This window comes from Simochromis diagramma, unplaced genomic scaffold (assembly GCF_900408965.1).
Source record: "Simochromis diagramma unplaced genomic scaffold, fSimDia1.1 OVJJ01000439.1, whole genome shotgun sequence".
Taxonomy (NCBI): Eukaryota; Metazoa; Chordata; class Actinopteri; order Cichliformes; family Cichlidae; genus Simochromis; species Simochromis diagramma.
This window is the reverse complement of record NW_024386899.1, coordinates 156,916-183,093: the sequence shown is the minus strand read 5'-3', so window position 1 is coordinate 183,093 and position 26,178 is coordinate 156,916. Positions and strand designations below refer to the sequence as shown.

The 26,178-nt window shown below is 43.4% G+C and overlaps 1 protein-coding gene across 7 annotated transcripts in view; it reads left to right on the top strand.

The window, feature by feature from the left end:
* Positions 1-26,178, top strand: part of ank2b (ankyrin 2b, neuronal) — a 120,303-nt gene that overhangs the window by 80,338 nt on the left and 13,787 nt on the right. For 3 of the 7 annotated variants that reach the window (XM_040034599.1, XM_040034598.1, XM_040034601.1), the window contains exon 1: positions 21,446-25,919. In XM_040034599.1, the coding sequence (XP_039890533.1) occupies positions 21,506-25,919 (4,414 nt within the window). In that variant the 5' untranslated portion in view covers positions 21,446-21,505. The other 4 variants (XM_040034603.1, XM_040034604.1, XM_040034600.1 and 1 more) reach the window with 4 other exon arrangements.

Here is a 26,178-nt window from a genome sequence, read left to right as displayed (position 1 = left end):
ACTTTGGTAAAATTCCTGCCAAGAATTCATAAAAAGTCTTGTATAAAGTTCTTATTATATTTAGGTCTGTACACCAGCACACATAGCACTGGTGTGGGCCGGTGTAATTCAAATAGCTGCAGTTCAAAGCTGCCAACAGCGTCAGCTGTTAATTGCCGACAGTTAAAACAGTTTTTATAAACAGCAGCTAATCCTCCGCCTCAACCGGTCGTTCGGGGCGAATTGAGGCAGTTGCAGTCTGGGGGGACAAGTTCAGAGAGCGGGCTCAACTCACCAAGTTCAGCCAAGTTTCGGTCACCAGGAGAAAATCCAAGTTACGAGTGGTGAAAAAGTCATTTAAAATAATGGTTTTATTGGCTAGCGACCTAGCGTTAACCAGGGCCAGTTTAGCTTGCACAGGGTTCCCTGCCGGCTGAGATCATCGGCATAATCCACTCCACCTCTGCAAAAACGTGGGGCCGGATGCCGTGGGCAAGGGGGTGGAACTCCAGGTCTCGAGGGCCAGTGTCCTGCAGGTTTTAGATCTCACCTGAATCAAATGATTAAATCATTACCAGGCCTCAGGAGAACTTCAAGACATGTTGAGGAGGTCATTTAGGCATTTAAATCAGCTGTGTTGGATCAAGGACACATCTAAAACCTGCAGGAAACCAGCTCTCGAGGCCTGGAGTTGGACACCTGTGCTGTAGGCTCTGGATATTCTAATGTGGAGTCACCGGTATGATCCAACGAGGAGCCGATGCAAGGGAATGCCAGCAAACAAATCACTTGTTGTCCAGGGAGAGGTTCTTGAGTAGTCATTGGGAATGTAGCCGGGCATATCGCCACACAGTTTTTGAGTTTGACCAGTATTCCAGCCCGTCTCCCTCGCCTCCTGTGGCACTTCTTCCTGAGGGGAAGGCTAGGTGGATAACGGCGGAGAGACAATGGTACGGTTTCTACCACAGGTGGGACATCCAGGGGGCCTTTGATACTGCTCCTCAACGGTGGTTTGGATTTTTAATAACAATTCGAATGTCATAGACCAAAGAAAACGGATGCTAGTAGAAACAACACCGAGAACAGCTGACGGCAAGCTGCACACACAGGCGCCATCTTTTCTGCATTCACTTTGAAGCACATCTATTTAAATAGACTTGAAATGAGTAGATATGGTTCTGTTTACTTCAGCTGCAGCTAATAGTGTGCTCTTAGGAATGAAAATGTCCTCTGACACTGAGGAATATAACAAAACATTTGTCCCAGAATTCAGAGGATTCGTGTTACCGTCATGTTCAGATACAACCTGACCTTCAGCAGTTTTTTAAAGAACAGATTACAACCAGACACCTAAGTCAGGAGCATATCTGCTGACTTAGGTCTCTGGTTGTACCCTGACTTATATGCCTGATTTTCCATGGTCCTGTGTTCCCCGAGTCCTGCGTTTAAGGAACCCTGTTTCTGAGTAACTCTGCTGCAGCTTTGGATCCACAGCTCAAACCCAGGTCGCTTTAAGCAGATGAAGAGCTTTATATTCCCGTTGGTGCTTTATAAAGCTGGGAGAGCACTGGTGACTACACTGGTAAACCAGAATCTCATGTCCGTAACGACCACAGGAATCTTGGAAAGTTAGGAACGTGTTGACATGCACACATGGTGTTTGTGCTCCCTGAGCTTGGCTCGGCCTTCCAGCCGTATGCAATAAACAGATCAGATGCTTTGGCTGCTGCGTTTGTGTGTCCAGCAGCGCTGCTGTTAAACCAACACTTTACGTACAGTTTTAGCATTTGAACATGCTGTTCACCACCTAATTCCTGGACATTGATCCCGACCAGAACAGAACTTTAAAGATGATGAATGTCCTGCCGTGCTGGGTTGACATCATGAGCTTCACAGGTTTCATGCTTGTGTTTTTCCTGTGTGCTTCAGTTCAGACAGGTCCTTCACGCCCACTCACCACAGCTACTACTCTTCTAAACATGAAGGCATGATGGAGGAGATGCTCACCAGTCACCAGGTACGCCGCATCATCACACAGATCACTAATTCTGTGCATTTTTTAATGTTTATTTATAAGATTTTAAGTTCAAAGTTACATAACGTCAAACCAAGCACAAACACACAACAACAAAAAACACAAACAGGAAAACAGGAAAGAAAAGGAAAAAAATAAAAATAAAAAAATACACCAGTTAGCCAGTACAAATCAAAAGTTCAAAAGAAACACCAGTGTCCAAAGAAGATGATCTTCTATGTGAGTTTAGACAGGGCAACAGAGAGTTCACCAAGTCCAGAAGATGTGGGAAACATGTCCAGGAAGGAATCAGGGTTTCACACAAACACAAAGTGCAGTCAAATGGGTTAAAGTTTACGTTAAGTTCCCATTAATATGATCGAGAAAAGGGCCCCAGATTTCGACAAACTTAAAATGGGTGTCAGCCAAACGATAACCAACCTCTTCAATATACAAACAAGCAATCATCTCACGTAGCCAAACCCTGAACAATGGAGGAGATGGTGATTTCCAGGCTCTAAGAAGAAGTCTTCTAGCTACAATCATGCCAAACATTAAGGCTTTCTGAAGAGGACGTCTGAGTGCCGATGAGGTTAGGGAGCCTAGCACTGCAAGTACACCATCCGGCTCTAATTTTAAGTCATAAATATATATTAAATATCTCTGCCCAGAAACTCCCGAGTGTAGGGCAAGACCAGAAAAGGTGACCAAGGGTTCCCTCCATTGCTTTGCATCTGTCACACAAAGACGAAAAATGCTGCATAGCTTTGTTTCAGAAAAATGCAGACGATGAAGGACCTTGAACTGTATAAGTTGTAGTCTGGCATTAACAGAGCGTTCTTTAATCTTCTTCAACCCATTGGCCCACAAAGCGTCCGATATGTCTACTTCCAAGTCCTTAACCCAAGCGTCCTTGATGTGGTTAGCAGGTGGTATACGTGTAAAAAGTGTAGTAAATTATTCTGTGCATTTTTAAAACGATGCCGTGGGACGATGTTAACCTAAAGGTTGGGAATTATGACACTCGAGTGACGCTCAGGCTGTGGCTGTGGACTGTACTGTTAACCACTCTGAAGTGCTTTGATTCTCAGCTTCTTTAGTCTGCACATCAATCTGTGAGTAAGATGTTGTGTGAGGATGAATGTGTGTGTGACTGGGTGAATGAGACTAAAAAAGCACTTTGAGTTCCCAGTTAGAGCAGAGTTCTGTGTAAGCACCAGTCCATTGATCCAGCCTGGAGGCGGTGTTGCCTTGCAGCAACCATCTGACCCTTTCTGTGTGGAGTTTGCATGTTCCCCTTGTGTCTTCCTGGGTTCTCTCGGGTACTCTGGCTTCCTCCCACACTCCAAAGACATGCAGTTAGTGGGGTTGGGTTCACTGGTGAATCTAAACTGTTTGTATGTGAGTACGGTAAAGACGAGGATGGATCAATGAAAGAAGGGCTGAGGGAGCCTGATTTCTGTTTGTCAGACTTAACACATCTGAGCTCTCAGGATTCAGCCTTAGAAGGGCTGCAACCCCACCCGACCCACTCCTCCACCCACGGTTCTGCTGTTTTGTATGGGGATTATATTTCTGTCAAATTCAGGAGCAAGTATATCCCATGATCTTCCCAATGCCCTAGATGACTGGTCTCTGATAAGAAGTTTGTTTCGTTCCAGGTTTCATCCCTTGCCAGGGAGACTGAGAGGGATTCGTACCGGTTGAGCTGGGGCACAGAGAACCTGGACAACGTGGCTTTGTCCTCCAGCCCTGTCCATTCAGGGTAAGCACAGCAGCACTGAAGGAAAGTCGTAAACAGCATTTACAGAGTTCTGTGAATAAACTGTTTTCTGTGGATCTTCGTAGATGGAAATCCTGCTGAGCCCTGTTCTTTTCCTTCTGCTGGTTTTTTAAAACTTGCTGGGATTTCTCCCTCTCTGATTTCTTCTGCCTGACTTGTGATTCCTCTCTGTCTGTTGTGGTTGTTGTTTTAGCCACTCCTCTCCGTGCCATGATCATGGAGACCACAGCAGGTGACCTTCTGCACCTTGGTTGCACCTCATTCCCCTTCATCACCGTCCTTCTCCGCTCACTGTGTGCTCTCCCTATGGAGAGGTGTATGTGTTGCACCGTCCTCGACAGACAACATCTCGTGTATATTCCTGTATTCTCAGCCTGAACGTAAATTAAACATAAACTCTCTGAATAATTTTACAAACTTGGCATCATGACACTGCAAGTTCAGGAAAGTTTAGATAAGGTTGAAGGTTGAGGACATGTTTGTCGACTTCATTCAGTGTCTCGTGAACTGTGCATTTCTACTAACATGCCACGTGGTGTGGAGACTATTAGAATAAACTTACAGTTTACTCTAATCTCGTCTTCTAACATTAATTTAACAGCTGTTTCAAGTCTGTCGTTGGGTTGTATAACATGGTTGTTTGTTTGGCTGAAGCTGAGCCAAGAACCGTCTTTAGTGTCATATCGTCATTTCATCACAGTCGGTCTTTACCCCGCTGGGATGTGTGATCCATACGCATACTTGTGACTGTGCATGGAGAGCGAAGGTCAAACCTGAATGCAGAGCAGCCCTCGTCCATTCAGTGTTGAGAAAACAGAAACCGAAGGTTGAGCGAACGTTAGCTACCATGCTACAATCATAGAGTTGTCCGTGGTTATAGGTAGCCTATGTTAAAGTGCAGCTATCCTTTTTTGTAACATCTCTATTTGAAGATTAAACATAGCAAAGAAAACACATTGTTCTGGTCTGCTGTTTCCACGAGCATAGATTGGCTAATGCTACGTGATGTGAGCTAGCTTAAGTTTCCTATTACTGACCTCGCTGAATCAGTTCACTAAAGTTAAGACTATGCTATAGTTGTGCTGTTGTTGCTACACGGTCTAAGACAAATAAGCTCACTTAGAAAAAACCATAAATAAATATAGTTCATGAAGAAAGTGTGTTTGCTTCTTTAGAGAAGTTTGATGAACAAAAGTGTCCCAGGCCAACACGCCGACAGGATCTTCCTTAGTCCTCATATCTCGTGCTTTCTTGAGTCTTAACGGGGCCTTCAAATACGTAGTTAACGACTTAACTGTTGCTTGTGTTCAAAAACTCGAGCAAGTAAACAGCTGTGGTCCTTCGTGTAAGTGTGCATCTTACAAACTGTTCAAACCAAACAAAGCTTTGCCGTCTGCTTTCTCACCACTTAATGGAGCTGAATTAGACTGAACTGGATAATATTGGCGTCTCATTCGTGCATGTATCTCCTGCTTCCTCTCAGCTTCCTGGTCAGCTTCATGGTAGACGCCAGGGGCGGAGCCATGCGCGGCTGTCGACACAACGGCCTCCGCATCATCATCCCGCCGAGGAAGTGCAGCGCCCCGACGAGAGTGACGTGCCGACTGGTGAAGAGGCACCGTCTGGCCACCATGCCCCCGATGGTTGAGGGGGAGGGTCTGGCCAGCAGGCTCATCGAGGTGGGACCCTCTGGAGCCCAGTTCCTTGGGTAAGACAGGACTAATGATTGTAGAAGCTTCTGGATGTGTGGAGGTTAACACTTAAAGTCTATTTATGGCACCAAATGCCAACAAATGCCTCAAGGCGCCTTACACATACAGATGATATAATATTGTTTGCTAGTAGCTTTGAATATTTTATGGCAATAAGTTTCCAGGCAGGACGAAAAGTGCTTCTTTTCTTTGAACATCTATCCTGTTATTAATTTGTATCCCGTATAAATGCAAAGGTTACAAAGTGCTGCCCTTTTTCTTTCAGATTAATTTGCCAGCCTCTGCCTGACTCAGACTGTCTCTGTATTTGCTCTCGCTTCCTCCCAGTGCCAGCGGTCTGCCAGCATGGCCTGTTTACTTTCATAACAGCTGCAGCGCGACTCTTTCTAACCTTTCTCCCTAACACTTGATGAAGCAGCTTTTCTTATTAACTCCAGCTGCAGTGTCTCGCACCATGATTGGTTTGATATGTGGACTGAAACTCTGCCCTCTGCTGGTAACGTTTGAGATGGTCACAGTTACAGATTTGCTGCAGACCTGACAGTTTTTGCTGTGATGTGAAATGTTTCTGCAGCTCTGCAGTGAAACTAGCCCCACACGGCCACAATGATGAGCTCATTTCAAATAAACAGATTTAATTTGAATAAAAATGCAGAATAATAGTCTAACAGATTCAAACTGGCTTTATCAGAGGACTTCTTCAGTGACCAACACAGTGTGTTATGGAAATGCAAAGAACTACAAAGTCAGTCTTCTTTATTATGAAAAGAAGGACTTGAGTATAAATATAAGCGCAGCTTTGGGGTAAATGTTGTATGTTTTTATTTGTCATTTCTTCGTGATGCTCTATTGGACGTCCTGACTGTGCAGCTAAGAGAAAATCGGCGCTCAACCCAAACATTGTGTGTGCTCTTTCTTCCTCACTGCTGCATACGGACGCTCGGTCAATCACAGTAAACTCCACCTCCCCAGTGCCCCCCCACCTCTAAATGAGGGAGAGAGTTTGGTTACCCGAATCCTCCAGCTTGGTCCACCGGGGACCAGATTTCTTGGGTAGGGTGGAAACCAGTCTGTGGTTTTGCATATGAAACAATCCATGGATGCCAGTTTCTTTGTTACTGTGCTGTCGTGTTTGTGCTAATGCTGCATAATCCACTTCATTTAGTGTCCGTGCTAACAGCCACTGCTTGTCACTTCTCTCCTTCCTGCTTTGCCGTTTCCCTTTTTCTTTCTTCTCATTCTCGGGGGAAGATTTGTCTCTCACTTATGTGTGAAATTTAAATGGTTGTGTGGCCTGTAAGTCGAAGGGAAGCAGGAGAATATGAGTGCACGCTTCAGTGATCGGCTCTGTATGGTTTTTATTTAGAGTTTATAAGAAATCACATGATGTCACCAGGCAATATTTGGCCTTTTCACTATATTTTAAATTGATGTGTTTCTCCTGCCTGAGTGGTCAAAGTAAATAACATCAACAGTATTTAGAGTGAAACATAAACAAATACTACAGGCCAGGTAACCATATAAATATCACATAGAAATATGTGTTTGTCCCGATGTTGGCCTGCAGGACGCTTCTTGTAGATACTCGTTGTAACTAGTTGGTGATTGTGCTCATCAGGTAAGTGTCAGAGTGACGTTTTCTAACTATTACAAATGGACGACACACTGATCATAAATCAACTTGAATGTTGTGATTCAAGTGAATCCACCTGAGATTTGCTGGTGCAGATGCTTTTATCCAGCACAGCTCTACATGTTTATCTGAGATGCTCTTTATCACCACGTGTCAACACATCAGCTGCAGAAAAAATAAACTGTAATTTACATAGCAGTGAAGCCAGAGCAAGAGGAGCGATGCACCCTCTGTGTCTGCACAGGTACAGTCGGGCTCGTATCCAGATACAAAGATGAACAGTCAAAGAACAGGAGACTTGCCTCACTACATGCACAAATGCACTCTTACCTGTTATATTCCATCACACCACGCGCTTAGTTTTACTTGGACTTACCCAGCGTATCTTGTTCCTCCAGTCCTGTCATTGTGGAGATCCCTCACTTCGCTGCCCTCCGAGGGAAGGAGCGCGAGCTGGTGATTCTGAGGAGCGAAACAGGAGAGAGCTGGAAGGAGCATCACTGTGAACACACTCAAGAGGAGCTCAACCAGATACTCAACGGCATGGACGAGGGTCAGTCTCCGACACTGGCTGACGACACGGCGGCGTCAAACGATAAAGGCCTGATCACGTCTTTTCTGTCTCACCTTCTGCAGAACTGGAAACTCCCGAAGAGCTGGAGAGGAAACGCATTTGCCGTATCATCACTAGAGATTTCCCACAATACTTTGCTGTGGTGTCACGCATCAAGCAAGACAGCAATCTGATTGGTCCTGAAGGAGGCATCCTCAGCAGCACCGTTGTACCACAAGTTCAGGCAGTTTTTCCTGAGGGGGCGCTGACCAAGAGGATCAGGGTTGGACTGCAGGTAAACAGAGTGTGGTTAGCTTTTATATGTTCTCTGTTTCGCTGTCATTATGTTGTTCTTAATATTCAGAGCTTTAGTTTTAAACCATGGAAACAAAACAGACTCAACCTTCTTAAGTTGCTGTGATTCATGTCGATGTCTTTACTAAATGGACTCAAAAGAGGTGGATAAAGCACATGTGCTGTCTGCGTACAGTTGCCTCACAGCCAGGCTTTCCTCTTGTCTCGCAGGCCCAACCAGTGAGCATAGATGTCGTGAGGAAGCTCCTGGGGAACAAGGCCAGCTTCAGTCCCATTGTCACTCTGGAGCCGCGCAGGAGGAAATTTCATAAACCCATCACCATGACAATCCCTGTCCCCAAGAGCAACTCCGACCCCGTCCTCAACGGCTTTGGAGGGGACACACCCACCCTACGATTGCTTTGTAGCATCACGGGTTAGAGAAGCCGTAGAAAAGTTCAATCTTAACGGGTGAAGCTGAGACGCGTCTCCACATTCTAACATTTCATGTCACGCAGGTGGAACAACGCCAGCCCAGTGGGAGGATATAACAGGAACTACTCCGTTAACTTTTATTAATGACTGCGTGTCCTTTACCACCAACGTGTCTGCCAGGTAAACCAGCTGAACCAAATATCAGCCACAGACACCAGCTCGCTCCTAACCCTCTTCTGATTTCTAGGTTCTGGCTCATAGACTGTCGGCAAGTCCAGGAATCGGTCAACTTCTCCACTCAGGTGTATCGGGAAATCATCTGTGTCCCTTACATGGCCAAGTTCGTCATCTTCGCCAAGACCCACGACCCGATTGAGGCCCGATTGCGCTGCTTTTGCATGACTGATGACAAGATTGATAAAACACTGGAACAGCAGGAGAACTTCGCCGAGGTGGCGCGCAGCCGAGATGTAGAGGTGAGAAAGGAGAGCGGAGGGAGTCTAACACCAAGTTATACAAGACAGAGTTCGGGAATGACACCCCAATAAAATAAAAAACCTTTGAGCGGTCGACTCCAGTCTAAGAAGAAGAAATATCTAAAGAAGGATGTAAACATGTAAGATGTCAGGTGTGATTATTCCATCATGTATGCATGTGTTACCTTTACTAGGTCCTGGAAGGCAAACCTATCTATGCAGACTGCTTTGGTAACCTTGTTCCCCTCACGAAAAGCGGCCAACATCACCTCTTCAGCTTTTACGCCTTTAAGGAGAACCGGTTAGCACTCTTCATCAAAGTGAGTCATCGTTTATTTCTTCTGAGCAAGTGCTGCAAGTGTCAGCCAATGTTCTTCGTATAACATGGAATCGGTTTAGCAATGAGCAGCTGGCTAACGTTGACCCGCTTGGCTTTGGCAGATCAGAGACAACACTCAGGAGCCGTGTGGCCGCTTGTCATTTATGAAAGAACCCAGGAACTACAGGTCACTTGCACAAAATGCTATATGCAATCTCAACATCACACTTCCATCATATTGCAAGGTAAGGATGGCGCGCCGATGCTGCTGGCGGTCGTGTGTCTTTATGAGTAAAAGCTGCGTGCTGGTTTCAGTAGTTTAACATGGAAAGTCCTCTGGTTGCTTGTAACTCTAGACCGTGTTGCAATAACACATATTGTCAATGTTCCCTCTAATGTTTCACGTGTCTGAACACACAAACTCCCTGAGCGTCACACTGTGAGCAACGGCAGACGTGTGCACTGTGGTCACGCCAGCATCCAAGTTACATGTTTATTAAAGTAATCAAATTACAGCATTTATGTTAGACTACTTTTAATTAACTGCTTTAGTCCACTTACAATGAAAATTTAAACAAATCTATTTCGTGACCTGTAGCATGTTAACACTATTGGAAGTAGAAATAACTTGAACTCCAATTTTAAAAACATTTTCTTTTTTATTTTTATTTATTTATTTTTTTGCTCTGACTTGTATTATGAGTCTGTGGTCTGGGAGAGAGTCTGTAACTCTGTCTGCAAGTACAGTAAATAATGACCAAAGCTGGGTAATTAATTATATACTTACTTCTTCAAATAAGTAACTGAGTTATGCAAACAAAGTTTTTTGCAGCTGTTTACCTGAAAATGCAGCCAAAGTGTTTTTTAAATAAACATTTCAAACTATTTACAGAACAATCAGCTGTTCTGCATCAAATCTGATGCCACACAAATTATTTGTGCCGCTCCAAAAAATCATTCCTGTCCACTATGAGATGAAGGAGAACAGCAGCCTGATACCTGCAGGCCTGACAGCAGCAGATGTGTCACTGCTGTAACACCTGTAAACCATTGTTCTGACACACACAACAAAACTACTGACTACACTACACACTAACTACACACTCACTACACACTCACTACACAAGATTTGTGCTAAACTTGGCAATCGCATCTCAAACACCGCCGTCACTCCTAAAACTTCCCCCTCCCTAAACCACTAAATGTCATGTTGCCATATCATTTTTTGATTGGTCGACATGGTACATTTTTCGACCAATAGGAAAGGCTGGGGGGTGAGGTTTGTTTTTGCTCACAGGCTTTCGAGCGTTTTCCTTATAAAACGCTGTTTTTACCGTTTCTTCCTGCAGTAAATATAAACAACGACAGTATTCAGGAAAAAAAACAAACATTGCAGATATTTTTATCATAACTCTGGTTTTACGCGGCCGATCAACACAATTTAAAAACTGGTATAAAGTCCACACTTTGTCCGTCAGTTGTTCCGTCTGTCCTGCTCACGTCTCCAATGGTTGTACACGTTGTCATTAACGTGGCTTCACGCCACATCAGCCGCTTTGCTAAAACACCGGTGTCAGCACATAAGGACGCTGTCATAGCCTGTCAACCACGTTGATTAGCTGCGTATATACGAATGTGAATTGCGTGATTGGCTGGACTACGGGATAAGGTGGCCTCGTTCTGATCCCATACGGGAGCAGCCAGTCACTGACTAACACTGCAGAACAGAATTGTTAAAGTTTTCATTTTAACTTAAGGTTCGATTGTTTTCTGTGTGCAGAGACCTGCCAGCAGTGCACAACTGCACACGCGCAGCTTAGAGGGAACATTGCATATTATGTACTAATGTCCCACTGATCAACTCCCTCAACTTAAATGAAATCCAAATTATTTTCATATTTGGTGTCCTAAATATAATTCTAAGCACTCAAAGATTAATAGTAACTGTCTTTAACACTGTGGATAGTGTGTGGTGTCATGTTAAAGCCCTGTGAAATATTTGTTTGTTTTTGCATAAACAGCTGTGGTCAGCAGTGTGCATGGACTTATCATGGGCGTGAATATCACGGTCATTTTATGTTCTTGTTCCAAGGTGGATTCATGGCACAAAATACATGTTTAATGGCTTTAAATAAGAAGGTTACTTTAGCTTTTCTTTAATCCACAGAGAGACAAAACTGTGCAGACAGACTGAAATATATGAGTGTGCTGCTGAAGGCTCTGCAGTCAGAGTGATGATAGGCTCTAAGCCTAAAACAGATACTACATGTGAAGAAAGGTTTTAGTTATAATATCCCCTCACCCTTTAACAAAATTAAATCTAACTGAATAAAATGTGTGTAGTTGGTAAACGAACTAAAACAGCATGAAATTGTAAATATTCTGTGTTCGTTTACGGTATGATTTGGTGCTGTACAACACAGGGTTTCTACAACCCCGTCGGGGAACTGGTTTAAAAAGGTTGTGTTTATATTGTAACACCTATACTGATTTTCATACATCTTACTCTAGTGTTTGCCATAAATAAAATAATAAGTAATAAAGACTAACACGGAAACTAAAGAAACAAAAAAGAAACATTTTCAAACAGAACAAAGGTGCAAACCCGCCCTCCAAACTAACTCGCACTAAGCTAAATGACAAACTAAGACTAATAATAACTCTGGTAGTTATAATTCTCCACAACTGGTAGTTTCTTTTTCCAGCATGAAAGGGGTTTATTTAGCAGCTCTCACTGGGCAGACCGATCCTCAGAGCAATGAGGAAGTCCAGGGAGAGTTTTGCATTAGCACGTTGGCGGTCTCTGCCACCATTTCTAACAGCTACAGTTCCCATAATCATCAGTTCAAACAACTGTATGTAAGCACAAGTTATTTCACCACTTTGTCCAGATCTGCTAGAAGACCCAAACTGTGACACTATGACAGGAAATCTAATGATCAGGGACAATCTAGCACCAAAGCTCAGGCGTTCCAGTGTCCCTGTCCACAGTGACGGGAGGGCTCGCCGTGGACTCGGAGGGCGCTCACCAAGAACGAACCCCCTGCTCCAAAACTGACACCTGTAATCGTGACTGAAGTTTGCAGCTGCACATGTTTTTTGGCCAAACAAGGCAAAGAGTTATCTGGCCACAATGACAGAAGCTGGTGAGGTTCAAACCCCAGATCCCAGACAGCCGCTAAATGAACTCAATTTGGCCAAGGAGAGACAGAATTATGGCAGATGCTTTTGGTCAAAGCTAAGGGACATTTAACCAAATATGCATCTATAACTGTGAGCCTGTGTGGATTAGAAAGAATCCAAAATAAAGTAATTAAAGATTTATGTTGCAGAATTATTCCCCCAGTGAAAAAGCCCAAAATGACCATAACATCCATGCCCATGATGTAAACGTCTGAGCACAGCTGTAGCACACATGTAATATATTTACCTAGTCCATCTCTGAAGCCCACTTTGACTTTCACTGACATCCACACTGACCTCTTGTTTTTGTTGCTATGGTAACCGTTGGTTTGCCCTTTGTCTGACCTTAATACTGCTCTTGTTTCTATTTGTACATCGTTCTGCTTCTTGCTGCTTCTTGTTCCCCAAAGGAGTCTGATTCAGACCAAGAACAAGAGGAAGAGGTAAAAGCAGCCAGCGCTTCTCATTTCCCTCGTCTTCCCATTAGCTCCACTAATCTGTCTTTGCCTCTGTCTGTAGTTTAGACTGTGATTCAGCAGTGACTTAGCTTATCTGTGCTCTTTCCCTCAGTAATAGGTGTAGTGATAGTTAAAATAATTAGCACGTGCAGCGGTCAAAACATCCTAACTGTTGTATTTCCATGTGATCTTTTTCAGACCAACAGACTGCTCGAGAAATGTAAGACGTACTTTTACTTACATACTTTGCTCTGCAACTTGTACTAACGTGGTTGCTGCTCTTTGATAAAAATGCATATATTTATTAATCAAAATAATATTGGTGTAAATGGTGTGAATAAGTCTAACACTAGTAATGAGAATGCAGAGGAATAACCAGACTCATACACATTCACCCTGAAGTCCATCTTTTCAAAGTTATGTTTCTCTCTACTTTTCTTGTTTCGTAATGATTTACACCTCATTGTTTCAATTTAATCCAATTTCATTCTTTTACAATGCGAGATTGGAGATACGAAGAAAGAGTTAAACAATGCAACTTACGTATGTACATAAATATGATCTTCATTCATACTGTGGTGATGTTTATGTGACGGCCTATATATACATATATATATATATATCTATGTGCTAGCCTGAAAGCCAGCGTAGCGCTAACACTGTCATAATCGTGGTTGCTGATGTGGTTGCACTTGGCCCTGATTGGCCAGGTGGGTGGAGAGGTGCAGCTAGTGTTGTGTTGTGCATAATTTGGGCTTTTATTCTGCATTTCCACACTTCGTTCTGCATTGGTTAGATCAAAAAGAGACTCTCAACAGTAACATGATTCACAGCTGCTTGTGGGACATGAGTTAAATGACTGTAGCCATTATACAGTAACAGAACAAATCACCTTTAAAAGGAGATAGGACAAAATGTGATTCGCCATGAGTGAAGCACATCCAGACTCCACCTTCCTAATTCTGAACTTCCTTTTTCTTCCCAGTATTGTTTTTGTGGTGCAGTTTGTGCCATGTTGTGCTAGGGTTGTGCTGGTATCATATGCTCTAAGTTCCTGAAGTTGGCTACTAGTGTAGTCAGGCTCCTCCCCCTCTCCCCTCCACCATGGCTTGTCTCGTGGTAATGTGAACATTCAGGAAAAAAGTCACAAAACATGTTAATTAGATACATTTAACAAATCAACCCATATTTGTTAGCGTTACGTTTCTAAAGGACGTGTTATTGAGTAAAACTCTATGGACTGTGTGTATTTTCAACTTTCACACAGTATCAATGTCACTGACATTTTAAAAACTGGAATTGCTAAATGATCGGGCCCAGAACTCACCACATTACTGAAAGAAGACAAGCAACTAAGTACCAACTTTCTCATCACTCTTCTCTATGACCTCTCCATCATCATTTCCCTTTACTTTGCATGGAAATAACTTGCCATACTTACAAATGAATGTGTGTGCTGTGTGTCTGTGTGATTATACGTACCGTCTTCTTAGTGAGAGTTCATTTTGTTTGCTCTGTATGTCACTGTTTTTTGCTTCTGTTTCTTTTTTTGTGAGTTTTCATTACGGTTGTCTTCCAAATGCTGATTTAGTCAAAAGCAGAATGGAGTGAAATAGAATTCCTTCATTCCTGCTTGAATTGAAATAAAATATATTAGTTTGGCAATAGAGCTAAACATGGCAAATCCTCATACGCCATTTACATTATCACTGGCTTTCTTTCATAGAGTTAGTGACATTTCCCATACATCTGAGCAATCTTGAGATGTTTTGATGTTGTTTCTGTTTCATATGTTTTGTTTTGGTTTTCATTGTTTTGTTGGTTTCTCAGTCACATGCTAGTTTTTTTTTATCAGTTCCAGTTTTGATCTGTATTTTTGTCTTGTGAGTGTGGATGCAAGTGTAAAAGCAAGTTATTTCCTGCTCATATCCTTTCCCATTGGTATGTGTTTAGCATTTGCTTTACCACAGCACAGACATATGAAACTACAAGCCTAATTCCTTTGATTCCCTGGTGTACAATAGAAACCATTGTGAGTTTGTTGTCCTATGATCCCTGCGGTGTGCTCCAATCTTGTCCTGACCACATTCTCCAATGTCTGTCTCCTTTCATTTAAATTTTTAATTTTCTTTACTCCTTACTTGTTCTTCTTCCGTATGGAAGATGAAGAGACGGAGACGTCAGTCCTGAAATCAGAGCTGATTCGAGAACCAGATCTTCTATCCGACGTGTCAGAGATGAAACAAGATTTGATCAAAATGACTGTCATCTTGACTGCAGACTCCGCTGAGAAATCCCCTTCCTTAGGAGGGTGTGGTCTAGAGAAAGGGACCGAGGAAGTTTCTGGAGAAGCGTTAGAAACAATGGAAAAAGACTTAGAGAAAGTCAAAGAGGACCTAGAGAAAGTCAGTGAAATACTGAGGAGTGGAACGTATGAGGGTGAGGTGGCAGAGGAGGCAGCGAAAGCAGCTAGAATGGCTGAGGAATGGGTTCTCCTCTCAGATAGTGAGATAGAAGAAGCCAAAAAGATGGCAGCTTTAGAAAATCAAGAGCTCGTCTTACGGGAAAGTAGAGGTAACAGAGGGACTCCCAGACCTAAAGCCATCAAGGACAGTGGTGACCTTAAAGAATACCTGCTGGATGTACCAATAAGCTCTAAAGTTAAAGCCAAAAAAGAGACAAGTTTCCAGGAAAGATTCACTGATGTTGTACTACGCAAAAGTACAAAACCAACCACTCCAACCAAAGTACATGACAAACCCGCCACTGGTGATGTTAAAAAGCCAGTGAGACGGAAGGGAAAAGACCAGGGGAAGACAGAGGAATCGACAGAAACAGGGAGTCGTCTAAGCGTGCCCACAGCCAAGGCCCCAGCATCCCCTGTATCCCCAGTGATTGAAGAAACTCCCATCGGATCAATCAAGGACAAAGTCAAAGCCTTACAACAGAAAGTGGAGGCAGAGCAAAAGAGCAAAAAGGTCACTGGAAGCAAACCTACGCATTTGCCTGTTATGAGCAAATCCTCCCCAAAAGCCAAAGAAACCACTAAGTCAAAGCAGGCCCCGCATAAATCCCCTAAAGCTGATTCTGAAAAACTTGAAGAGACCATGTCAGTTAAAGAGCTGATGCAAGCATTCCAAACGGGTCAAGACCCCTCAAAGAGAAAGTCGGGGCTATTTCAGCTCAAAACATCCTCTTCATCCAAATCAGAAAAAAGCACTAAATCTGAAACTATCCACACAAAATCCACGACGAAAGCAGCAGCTTCACACGTCCCTCAAGAGCGAGAAGTGTCATTGGATTCCAAACCCCAAAAGAAACTGATCAGTCAGCAAGACAAAGACACAAAACCCTCTGCTGATTCAGAGCTAACTGACACTGTAGACTTTGGAAACGGTGGCCTTGATGATAGCTCTGGCAGCTTTAAACATGAGGGTGTGGCAGACTCCCTAAGTTCTGGAAATGGATCCTCTCATTTGAGCTCTGAGGACAGTTACAAACATGAGGGTCTAGCCACTCCGGGCACAAGCCCTGAAAGTCTAGGGCTTTCTCCCAAAACTGTAAAGCAAACCTCTACAACTTTGGCACCAGCTGCCGCAACAGTAAAGAAAGAGAGTAAAGACACAGAGAAGTGTGGGGATTCTGGTATAGGGACCACTGGTGACCAACTCTCTACAGAATTGACCCTCCTTGTCTCTTCCAGCAAGGCTACAGATGACCACACTACAAGTGAGTCTATATCTGTTAAGAGGAGTGAGTCAAAACCACAAAAGCTTACAAAAAGAATTTCAGAGACTATAGAAACTTTTCTTAGCGATGACGAAAGCCCCGATCATCAGCTAGTATTGTCTTTAGTTGGGTCGTCAGCTCCTAGATCCCCGTCTCAGCATCACGAAAGCTTAGACTTACTTTTAAAACAAGACGCAGATGCTCTCAGTCCGTTAGCTGATGACTCTTTAACAATAAGCCACAGAGACTCGTTAGAGGGTAGTCCTCTCATGGAAGAAAATTCCTCCCACAAATCCCCAGACTCTATTGAACCCAGCCCAACTAAGGAATCACCTCCTCATGACTCCTTAGAGAGCAGTCCTGTAGAGCTAAAAAGCTGCCCATTCTTCCCACTAGGTCCACCTAGCAAATCCTATAGCCATCCAGAGCCTCCCAAAGATGCAGAATTCCCCGAGGAAACTGTGCCCAGTAGGCTTCTTCGAGACCATGAGGCTAGTGCTGATGATGACAGTTGTGAGCAGACGTCTCAGATGACAAGTTCTGGTAAGAGCCCCCTCTCCCCTGACACCCCTAGTTCTGAAGAGGTAAGTTATGAGGTAAACCCCAAACCCCCTGATCATTCATTCCTCTTTGCTCTATCAAAACCGGCTGTCATCCCTGAAGACCCAGAAGAAGATAATGCATCAGACAGCCACGAAGCTAGGAGAAAGATCACTCCTGAGGAAGAGATGTTTAAGATGGCAGCCAAAATAAAAACATTTAATGAAATGGAACAAGACGTGAAGAGCAAAACGAAGTCTAGAAAAGATTTGTTTTCTCCAGCAGATGCCAAAATAGGGGATGACAGCTGTGAAAGTGAGAAGCTATCGCAAAGTGAATGTGGGTTCAGTACACCCACAGAGGATTCAAAATTAGCTCTTTTTGTTGATCCCCTTATTAAAGTACAACCTCCCTCTCCTTTTTCAGCAGGTTTGAATGATGGATGCCACAGCAAAGAGGCCAAGAGCACATCATCAACCAGTGTCACCTCAGAGGGACCTCACTCTGTCTCAGACCAGCATCATTCAAAATCCCAAATGAAAAAAGAAGAAAGTTGCCCATTATCTGGAAAAGCCAATAAAGACAATAGCAACACAAAGGCATCAACATCAAATACTAAAAATAGGACTGATGAGCAAAAGGAAGAAAGCTTAAGGAAGTCAAGGGAAAGTAGAGGAGATGATACGCATGGTCAAGAGTTAGAGATTAGTGAGCCACAGACAGGTGTGCTGAAAAGATGTAGTAATGTCACAGATGAAGTTAAAGGAGATCAGGCCGGACTCTGTGAAACTGTTATTACAAGTAAGACACAGGAAACGTTTAAACCAGAGGTCTGCATCTACGATGACACAGAGGAGGACGACGAGACACTGGAACCTCCCAGGACCGAGTCCAAAGGTGTCACTGCAAGGGTAGATACCGAGTCTTGGTCTGCAATGCGGGAGGATGATGCCACTTTTGAAGCTCGCGTAAAAGAGGAGGAACAGAAGATACTGAATCTGGTTGTTGACCGTCAGTCTCCAGACACCACACCTGGTAGGACACCAACAGAAGAGAGCACTCCCACCAGTGAGCCCAATCCTTTTCTATTCCAAGAAGGGAAGCTCTTTGAGATGACCCGCAGTGGTGCTATTGACATGACAAAGAGGAGCTACGAGGAAGAGGCTGTTGGCTTTGCCTTTTTCCAGATAGGAGAACAGCCTTTAGAGGAGCCTATCTTAGAAGAGCCCAGACAAGAGAGTCAAAGATCTGCTACAGAACCGGAAGTTGGTCTCAATTTAACACTAGAGGTTAAGACTGATAACAGTGAGCAATCCAAAGAAACAGCTGATTCACAGCTTCAGTCCTCGCCTGAAAATGAACAGCCAAGCTGCAAAGCTGATGCCTCCAAATCTAAAATCCCCAAAATGGGCATTTCAGCTTCAGCTAAACCTACAAAGAAAGATCAGACATCCCCAGAACTTCTAGAGATGAAAGCAGAGATAACTGAAAGATCCTTAGATTTAGACACAAGTTCCCTTGGTCAAATGATAACAAATGTACAGACAGCAGATACTACTATCACTAGATCAGTTTACTCTGAACAGGGGGAAGAGTCCTCTGACTCTTCTCCAGAGGAACCACAGTCAGTAATAGAAGCCCCCAAAACAACAGGAAAATCCAAACAAAGCGCTTCCAGTAGTGTTAAAAAGACTCCAGTCAAAGCACCAGCTAAGCCTACTTCTTCTCAAGGCCGCGGTAAATCAACAATTCATTCTCCATCTCATGCAGTTTCCCCTTCCAGCACTCCTAAAAAAGAGGCCATCTCTACTTCTGAATCTAAATCTAGAATTCCAGTTAAAGCTAGCACGATGAAGCCTGACTCTAAACGTGCTGAAAATAACCAGGACAAAAAACTTAAGGTCCCTGTGAAAAAGGATACAAGGAGAAAATCTGAGACAGATGCAGGTCCCTCTGTGGATGTCAAAACCAAGACTCCATCTTCCAAAGCCAAGAGTTTCTGTGAGGGGGAGTCTCCCAGGTCATCTAAAAAAGAACAGGGTCGTCCTTTGAGTGCTGAGGCGGCAAAATCTAAGGGTTTTCAGTCCAGATTGCCAGTCCGAGGCAAAAGCGGTCAGTCGTCACATTCAACAACACCCACTAAAGAAAAAAGGGAGCCCTATAAAGAGCCCGTTGAGTTCTTTGAAGAGATAAGTGATGAAGCAGCAAAACTGGTGGCAAGGTTGGCAGAGGCAGACAGAGAGCAAGAGGTTGCGGCCACCATCTCAGATGACGAGAGCAGTCTCATTGATCCTTTAGTCATAGAAAGAGAACATTTCCCTCCCTCAGGAGACATCTTTCCCATTAGACCACTGTGGGACGAACCTGTTGAGACACAGATGCAGCGAATCCCAGACGATAAAGTCCAAAGTCAAGGTATCCCCCCAGTTTAAGGGGCTATTCTCTATCTCTTGTGCCTCATTAGTACGATAGCTAAAGGTGCTGCCTCTCTGTCTCTTGTGATTATGTCTTCTTGAAGTAAAAAGGAAAACATGTTGCTTGAGCTGTGTTTTTGTTTGTAATGATGTCTCACTTTCCTTGTATGTGTGCTGAAAATCTCAAGATTGACTTAAAGGCTTTATTGTGAAAACAACTTTAAAGATTAAAATGTGAATAATATCCAGAACAATTAAGTGTAATGGCAACAATTGATTGAAATGACACATCATGCTCTAGGGTATAGGTCTGGATCCTTAATTAATCCTATGTAAAGACATCGTTAGTAGAACACAAAAAAGAAAGCCAGTGAAGGTGTTTTATTTTTTAATATTTGTGAACATATCATTTGGAACACATTGCGGTTCTGACCGCTCATGGCTGTCTGGTGGTATTTGCAGTAGATCCACAGGATGAAGCAGAGAGAAAAGAGCAACGGTTGGCCATTATAGCTGACCACCTTGGCTTCAGCTGGACGGGTGAGTGACACCTCATCACGGCGATGAAGCGCTCAAGCTCAATGCATAGTTGGCAGGCCCTCAAGATACACCAGACATTCAAATGTATCTTCAAATATTCACGATTGTTACTGTATCATCTTCTCGCCAACAGAGTTAGCACAGGAGCTTGACTTCAGTGAGGAGAGGATCAATGAGATAAGAACTGGAAACCCCAACTCACTTCAAGACCAAAGCCATGCTCTTCTGAAAGTCTGGACAGAGAGGGAGGGAAATCTTGCCACAGGCCAGTGTTTAGTTCCTGTAGTTGGTATATATTTCTCAGAATTATTGCTTTTTACTTAATAAGTAAAGAAATCTTGTTGTCAGCTTTGAAGTGAAACTTTTATTCTGTTTCAACAGAAGCAACACTTATCAAAAGACTGACAAAGATCAATCGAATGGATATTGTTCACCTTATTGAAAGCAGGACGTCTGAAGAAGAAACTTCACATACGTATGCAGAAATCGAGTGGACCATAGCACAGGACCATAGTGAAGGTGCACAAGCTAACCAAATACTTTGAGTATACAATACTAAAACAGAAAGCTGTAAGATTCATGCACGAGATTAGGTGATGTCTTCTAGTTACTAGACGTTTACTAGAATCTAGTAAACTTCATTTAACTTCTGTTCAAAGTGATATGACCGTGAGCTGTTGGCTGTTGAGAGGTTAAATTTTCCCTTCCTGTCCTGTGTGCCCGATCAGGTTTCGCTGCTCTTCATGAAGACATGGACAGCCCCAGGATTAGCAAACGTACAGAGGCTGCAAAAAAGAGTCCACGCTCAGGACAACAGGTTCCCATAGTGTCAGCAGAAGACCTTTCATCCAGTTTGTCATCACTTCACGAGACAACAGGACGACCGGTGACAGACTCCACGGCAGCAGGCCTTCTTAGAACTGTTCACAAAGACAAGCCACAAAAACAGATGGAAACAACACAGTGAGTTACTCTGAATGCTTCGTTTAATGTCACCCCATCCACATTATTTGTTGTTTATTGACAGCCGTGCACATGCTCTGCAATTGTTCTGCACATCAACAGAGAGAAACAAGGAACACAGTGCTAAGGTTAAAAGCAGTTTGCTAAGATGCTTCCTTTATTACTTCCTTTTAGTGATTGTTTTGACACAGATTTGCAAACTTAATACGGTTTTTACTACTATGCATTAAATATTGTCGGTTTAATTTCCTTAAACTTATGAAATATATTCTTTTACAGTAATATGAGCCGATGCTGGGTTATTTTGGTCATTTGTCTCAGCACTGCATTTCTACATTTTCTTTTCTTTGCAGCTTATCACAAAGAACATATGAGGAAATGACAGACTTGGTACACACTGGCAGTTTTAAACAAGTAAGTCCTTTCTTCACATTGTACTGCACCTCTCCCTATAATCTCCGATCCCATGTGCTACACCCTATGTACAAAGGGGCACCCAAGTTATGTGCCCAAGTTACCCCAACGTCCACCTTCCCCACTTTTGAACGATGTGACCATGAAGGGGCTGCTGAAGATGAGGGGGCAGAGGGAGGAGAGGATTGGAGCTTAGAGTGTCTGCAAAGACCCCACTCTGGAGACAAAGCTCATCATTTGTCACCATTGCCTTGGGCAGAGACATCTGACAGTTCTCAGACAGGTGTATGCGAAAGTCGACCGTTGTCAATGACTGATTTTGGAGACAGTTTGATCGAGTGTGAGCAAGTGGAGCAAGACTTTCAGAAACTGTTGATGGAACTTACAGAAACTGATGAAGAACTACGCCTTACACAACAACATGCTGGTGAAAAAATGCTTCCCACTCAACCTACTACTGTACTCCCATCTTATCCCCTCAATGTGATGACAGAATGCACACAAGCAAAACAAATGGCCCCAAAACACATGGATGAAGTTTCATGCCGACTTTATAAGGTCCTGTATGGAGGCAATGTTGAGATTGTGGATTCAGATAGTGAGGATGTGTCTTTGTTACCTACAGCTTACTCCCCTGATTACACAAAACAAGAAGTCAGGAACAATGAGGTTCATGCAGGTGACAGGCAAACAAAGGCTGATAAAGACATTTCAGAGTTTGTGGTTCAGAGTGATGTGCACCACACTCCTTATACAGGCAGTCTTGATGTGAAATTCACAAGTAGCATGAATGAAACCCAAAATACAAATCAGACTGGTCATCTTGATGATGAGGATAATTTTGAAAAAATGCTGTCACTCGGACAGAATGTACCTGAAAATGAGAACAAAGCAGCAACACCAATGGAGTTAGTATCTGAATATGTTGGCAACTGGGTTATCATTTCACTTTCTGGTACTGAGGAAAGACCGCTTTCTCCAGAGTCGGTAACCGAATACAGGCCAATGTCTCCAGACTCAGCAATGTTAGATATTAGATCATACTCCCCTGAGTCTGTGACATTAAATGAAGACTTGTCCATAGACTCTCCCATACCACAATATATATCATGTGTGAATCATCCTGTTACCATTAATTACCACTCATCATCATCATCAGAATCTATGCTGTCAGATACCGAGTATGAGGCTATGCCATTGCTTTTTGAGAAAAGAACAGTATCTCCTGATTCTCTTGGCTCTGTTAGTGATAATGAGCAGCTGTTGGTGATTCAAACAGCAGTTAGTGTAGAAGAGGGAAATGTTGAAATGCCTGAAACAGCAGCTTATGAAAGTGCTGATGTAGAGAATGAGTATTTGGTATTTTCACCTCATCAGGACAAATCTTCATCTTTAACACAACATTCTATACCAGTCTGTGGTTTAGCTTTTGATGCAGACCACTGCAAGCTCATGTCTCAAATCTGTGACCCACAGTATGTAGGGGTGGCAAACTGCCACTTTTATACAACCAGGCCGCAATCTTCTCTAGCTGATTCAGAAGACACTGTTGAAGATAAAGCTGCTGATTTACCATCAGATTTTTGCAACATGTCCCTATCACGTCATTTTGAAACAAAATGTAGACCAGTGGCGCCAGAAGTGGTATTGCTTGAAGACATGTTTAGATCGGATTCCTCCCACTCACTGAGGATCTTTCAGGCTAGTTCTGTTACAGCTACAATGGAAAGGTCCTCATCACCTGATTCACTCTGCTCTGATCTAGAATACGGGTCTGTGTCTCTGGAACAGTTATTCTCTGAAAACAGAGCTTCATCTCCAGATTCTGTTGATGAAGACATGGCTCTTACATCTGAGTCACCCATCCCAGAGTTTAAACTAGCTTTGTCAGAAGGTTATGTTAAAGCTACAATGGAAAGGTCCTCATCACCTGATTCACTCTGCTCTGATCTAGAATATGGGTCTGTGTCTCTGGAACCATTATTCTCTGAAAACAGAGCTTCATCTCCAGATTCTGTTGATGAAGAGATGGCTCTTACATCTGAGTCACCCATCCCAGAGTTTAAAGTAGCTTTGTCAGAAGGTTATGTTACAGCTACAATGGAAAGGTCCTCATCACCTGATTCTCTCTGCTCTGATCTAGAATACGGGTCTGTGTCTCTGGAACCATTATTCTCTGAAAACAGAGCTTCATCTCCAGATTCTGTTGATGGTGACAGGCCGCATTCACCTGAGTCACCCATCCCAGAGTTTAAACTAGCTTTGTCAGAAGGTTATGTTACAGCTACAATGGAAAGGTCCTCATCACCTGATTCACTCTGCTCTGATCTAGAATACGGGTCTGTGTCCCTGGAACCATTATTCTCTGAAAACAGAGCTTCATCTCCAGATTCTGTTGATGAAGAGATGGCTCTTACATCTGAGTCACCCATCCCAGAGTTTAAACTAGCTCTGTCAGAAGGTTATGTTACAGCTACAATGGAAAGGTCCTCGTCACCTGATTCACTCTGCTCTGATCTAGAATACGGGTCTGTGTCTCTGGAACCATTATTCTCTGAAAACAGAGCTTCATCTCCAGATTCTGTTGATGAAGAGATGGCTCTTACATCTGAGTCACCCATCCCAGAGTTTAAACTAGCTCTGTCAGAAGGTTATGTTACAGCTACAATGGAAAGGTCCTCGTCACCTGATTCACTCTGCTCTGATCTAGAATACGGGTCTGTGTCTCTGGAACAGTTATTCTCTGAAAACAGAGCTTCATCTCCAGATTCTGTTGATGAAGACATGGCTCTTACATCTGAGTCACCCATCCCAGAGTTTAAACTAGCTCTGTCAGAAGGTTATGTTACAGCTACAATGGAAAGATCCTCATCACCTGATTCACTCTGCTCTGATCTAGAATATGGGTCTGTGTCCCTGGAATCATTATTCTCTGAAAACAGAGCTTCATCTCCAGATTCTGTTGATGGTGACAGGCCGCATTCACCTGAGTCACCCATCCCAGAGTTTAAACTAGCTTTGTCAGAAGGTTTTGTTACAGCTACAATGGAAAGGTCTTCATCACCTGATTCACTCTGCTCTGTTCTAGAATACGAGTTTTTGTCTCTGGAACAGTTATTCTCTGAAAACAGAGCTTCATCTCCAGATTCTGTTGATGGTGACAGGCCGCATTCACCTGAGTCACCCATCCCAGAGTTTAAACTAGCTTTGTCAGAAGGTTATGTTACAGCTACAATGGAAAGGTCCTCATCACCTGATTCACTCTGCTCTGATCTAGAATACGGGTCTGTGTCTCTGGAACAGTTATTCTCTGAAAACAGAGCTTCATCTCCAGATTCTGTTGATGAAGACATGGCTCTTACATCTGAGTCACCCATCCCAGAGTTTAAAGTAGCTTTGTCAGAAGGTTATGTTACAGCTACAATGGAAAGGTCCTCATCACCTGATTCACTCTGCTCTGATCTAGAATATGGGTCTGTGTCTCTGGAACCATTATTCTCTGAAAACAGAGCTTCATCTCCAGATTCTGTTGATGAAGAGATGGCTCTTACATCTGAGTCACCCATCCCAGAGTTTAAAGTAGCTTTGTCAGAAGGTTATGTTACAGCTACAATGGAAAGGTCCTCATCACCTGATTCTCTCTGCTCTGATCTAGAATACGGGTCTGTGTCTCTGGAACCATTATTCTCTGAAAACAGAGCTTCATCTCCAGATTCTGTTGATGGTGACAGGCCGCATTCACCTGAGTCACCCATCCCAGAGTTTAAACTAGCTTTGTCAGAAGGTTATGTTACAGCTACAATGGAAAGGTCCTCATCACCTGATTCACTCTGCTCTGATCTAGAATACGGGTCTGTGTCCCTGGAACCATTATTCTCTGAAAACAGAGCTTCATCTCCAGATTCTGTTGATGAAGAGATGGCTCTTACATCTGAGTCACCCATCCCAGAGTTTAAACTAGCTCTGTCAGAAGGTTATGTTACAGCTACAATGGAAAGGTCCTCGTCACCTGATTCACTCTGCTCTGATCTAGAATACGGGTCTGTGTCTCTGGAACAGTTATTCTCTGAAAACAGAGCTTCATCTCCAGATTCTGTTGATGAAGAGATGGCTCTTACATCTGAGTCACCCATCCCAGAGTTTAAACTAGCTCTGTCAGAAGGTTATGTTACAGCTACAATGGAAAGGTCCTCGTCACCTGATTCACTCTGCTCTGATCTAGAATACGGGTCTGTGTCTCTGGAACAGTTATTCTCTGAAAACAGAGCTTCATCTCCAGATTCTGTTGATGAAGACATGGCTCTTACATCTGAGTCACCCATCCCAGAGTTTAAACTAGCTCTGTCAGAAGGTTATGTTACAGCTACAATGGAAAGATCCTCATCACCTGATTCACTCTGCTCTGATCTAGAATATGGGTCTGTGTCCCTGGAATCATTATTCTCTGAAAACAGAGCTTCATCTCCAGATTCTGTTGATGGTGACAGGCCGCATTCACCTGAGTCACCCATCCCAGAGTTTAAAGTAGCTTTGTCAGAAGGTTATGTTACAGCTACAATGGAAAGGTCTTCATCACCTGATTCACTCTGCTCTGTTCTAGAATACGAGTTTTTGTCTCTGGAACAGTTATTCTCTGAAAACAGAGCTTCATCTCCAGATTCTGTTGATGGTGACAGGCCGCATTCACCTGAGTCACCCATCCCAGAGTTTAAACTAGCTTTGTCAGAAGGTTATGTTAC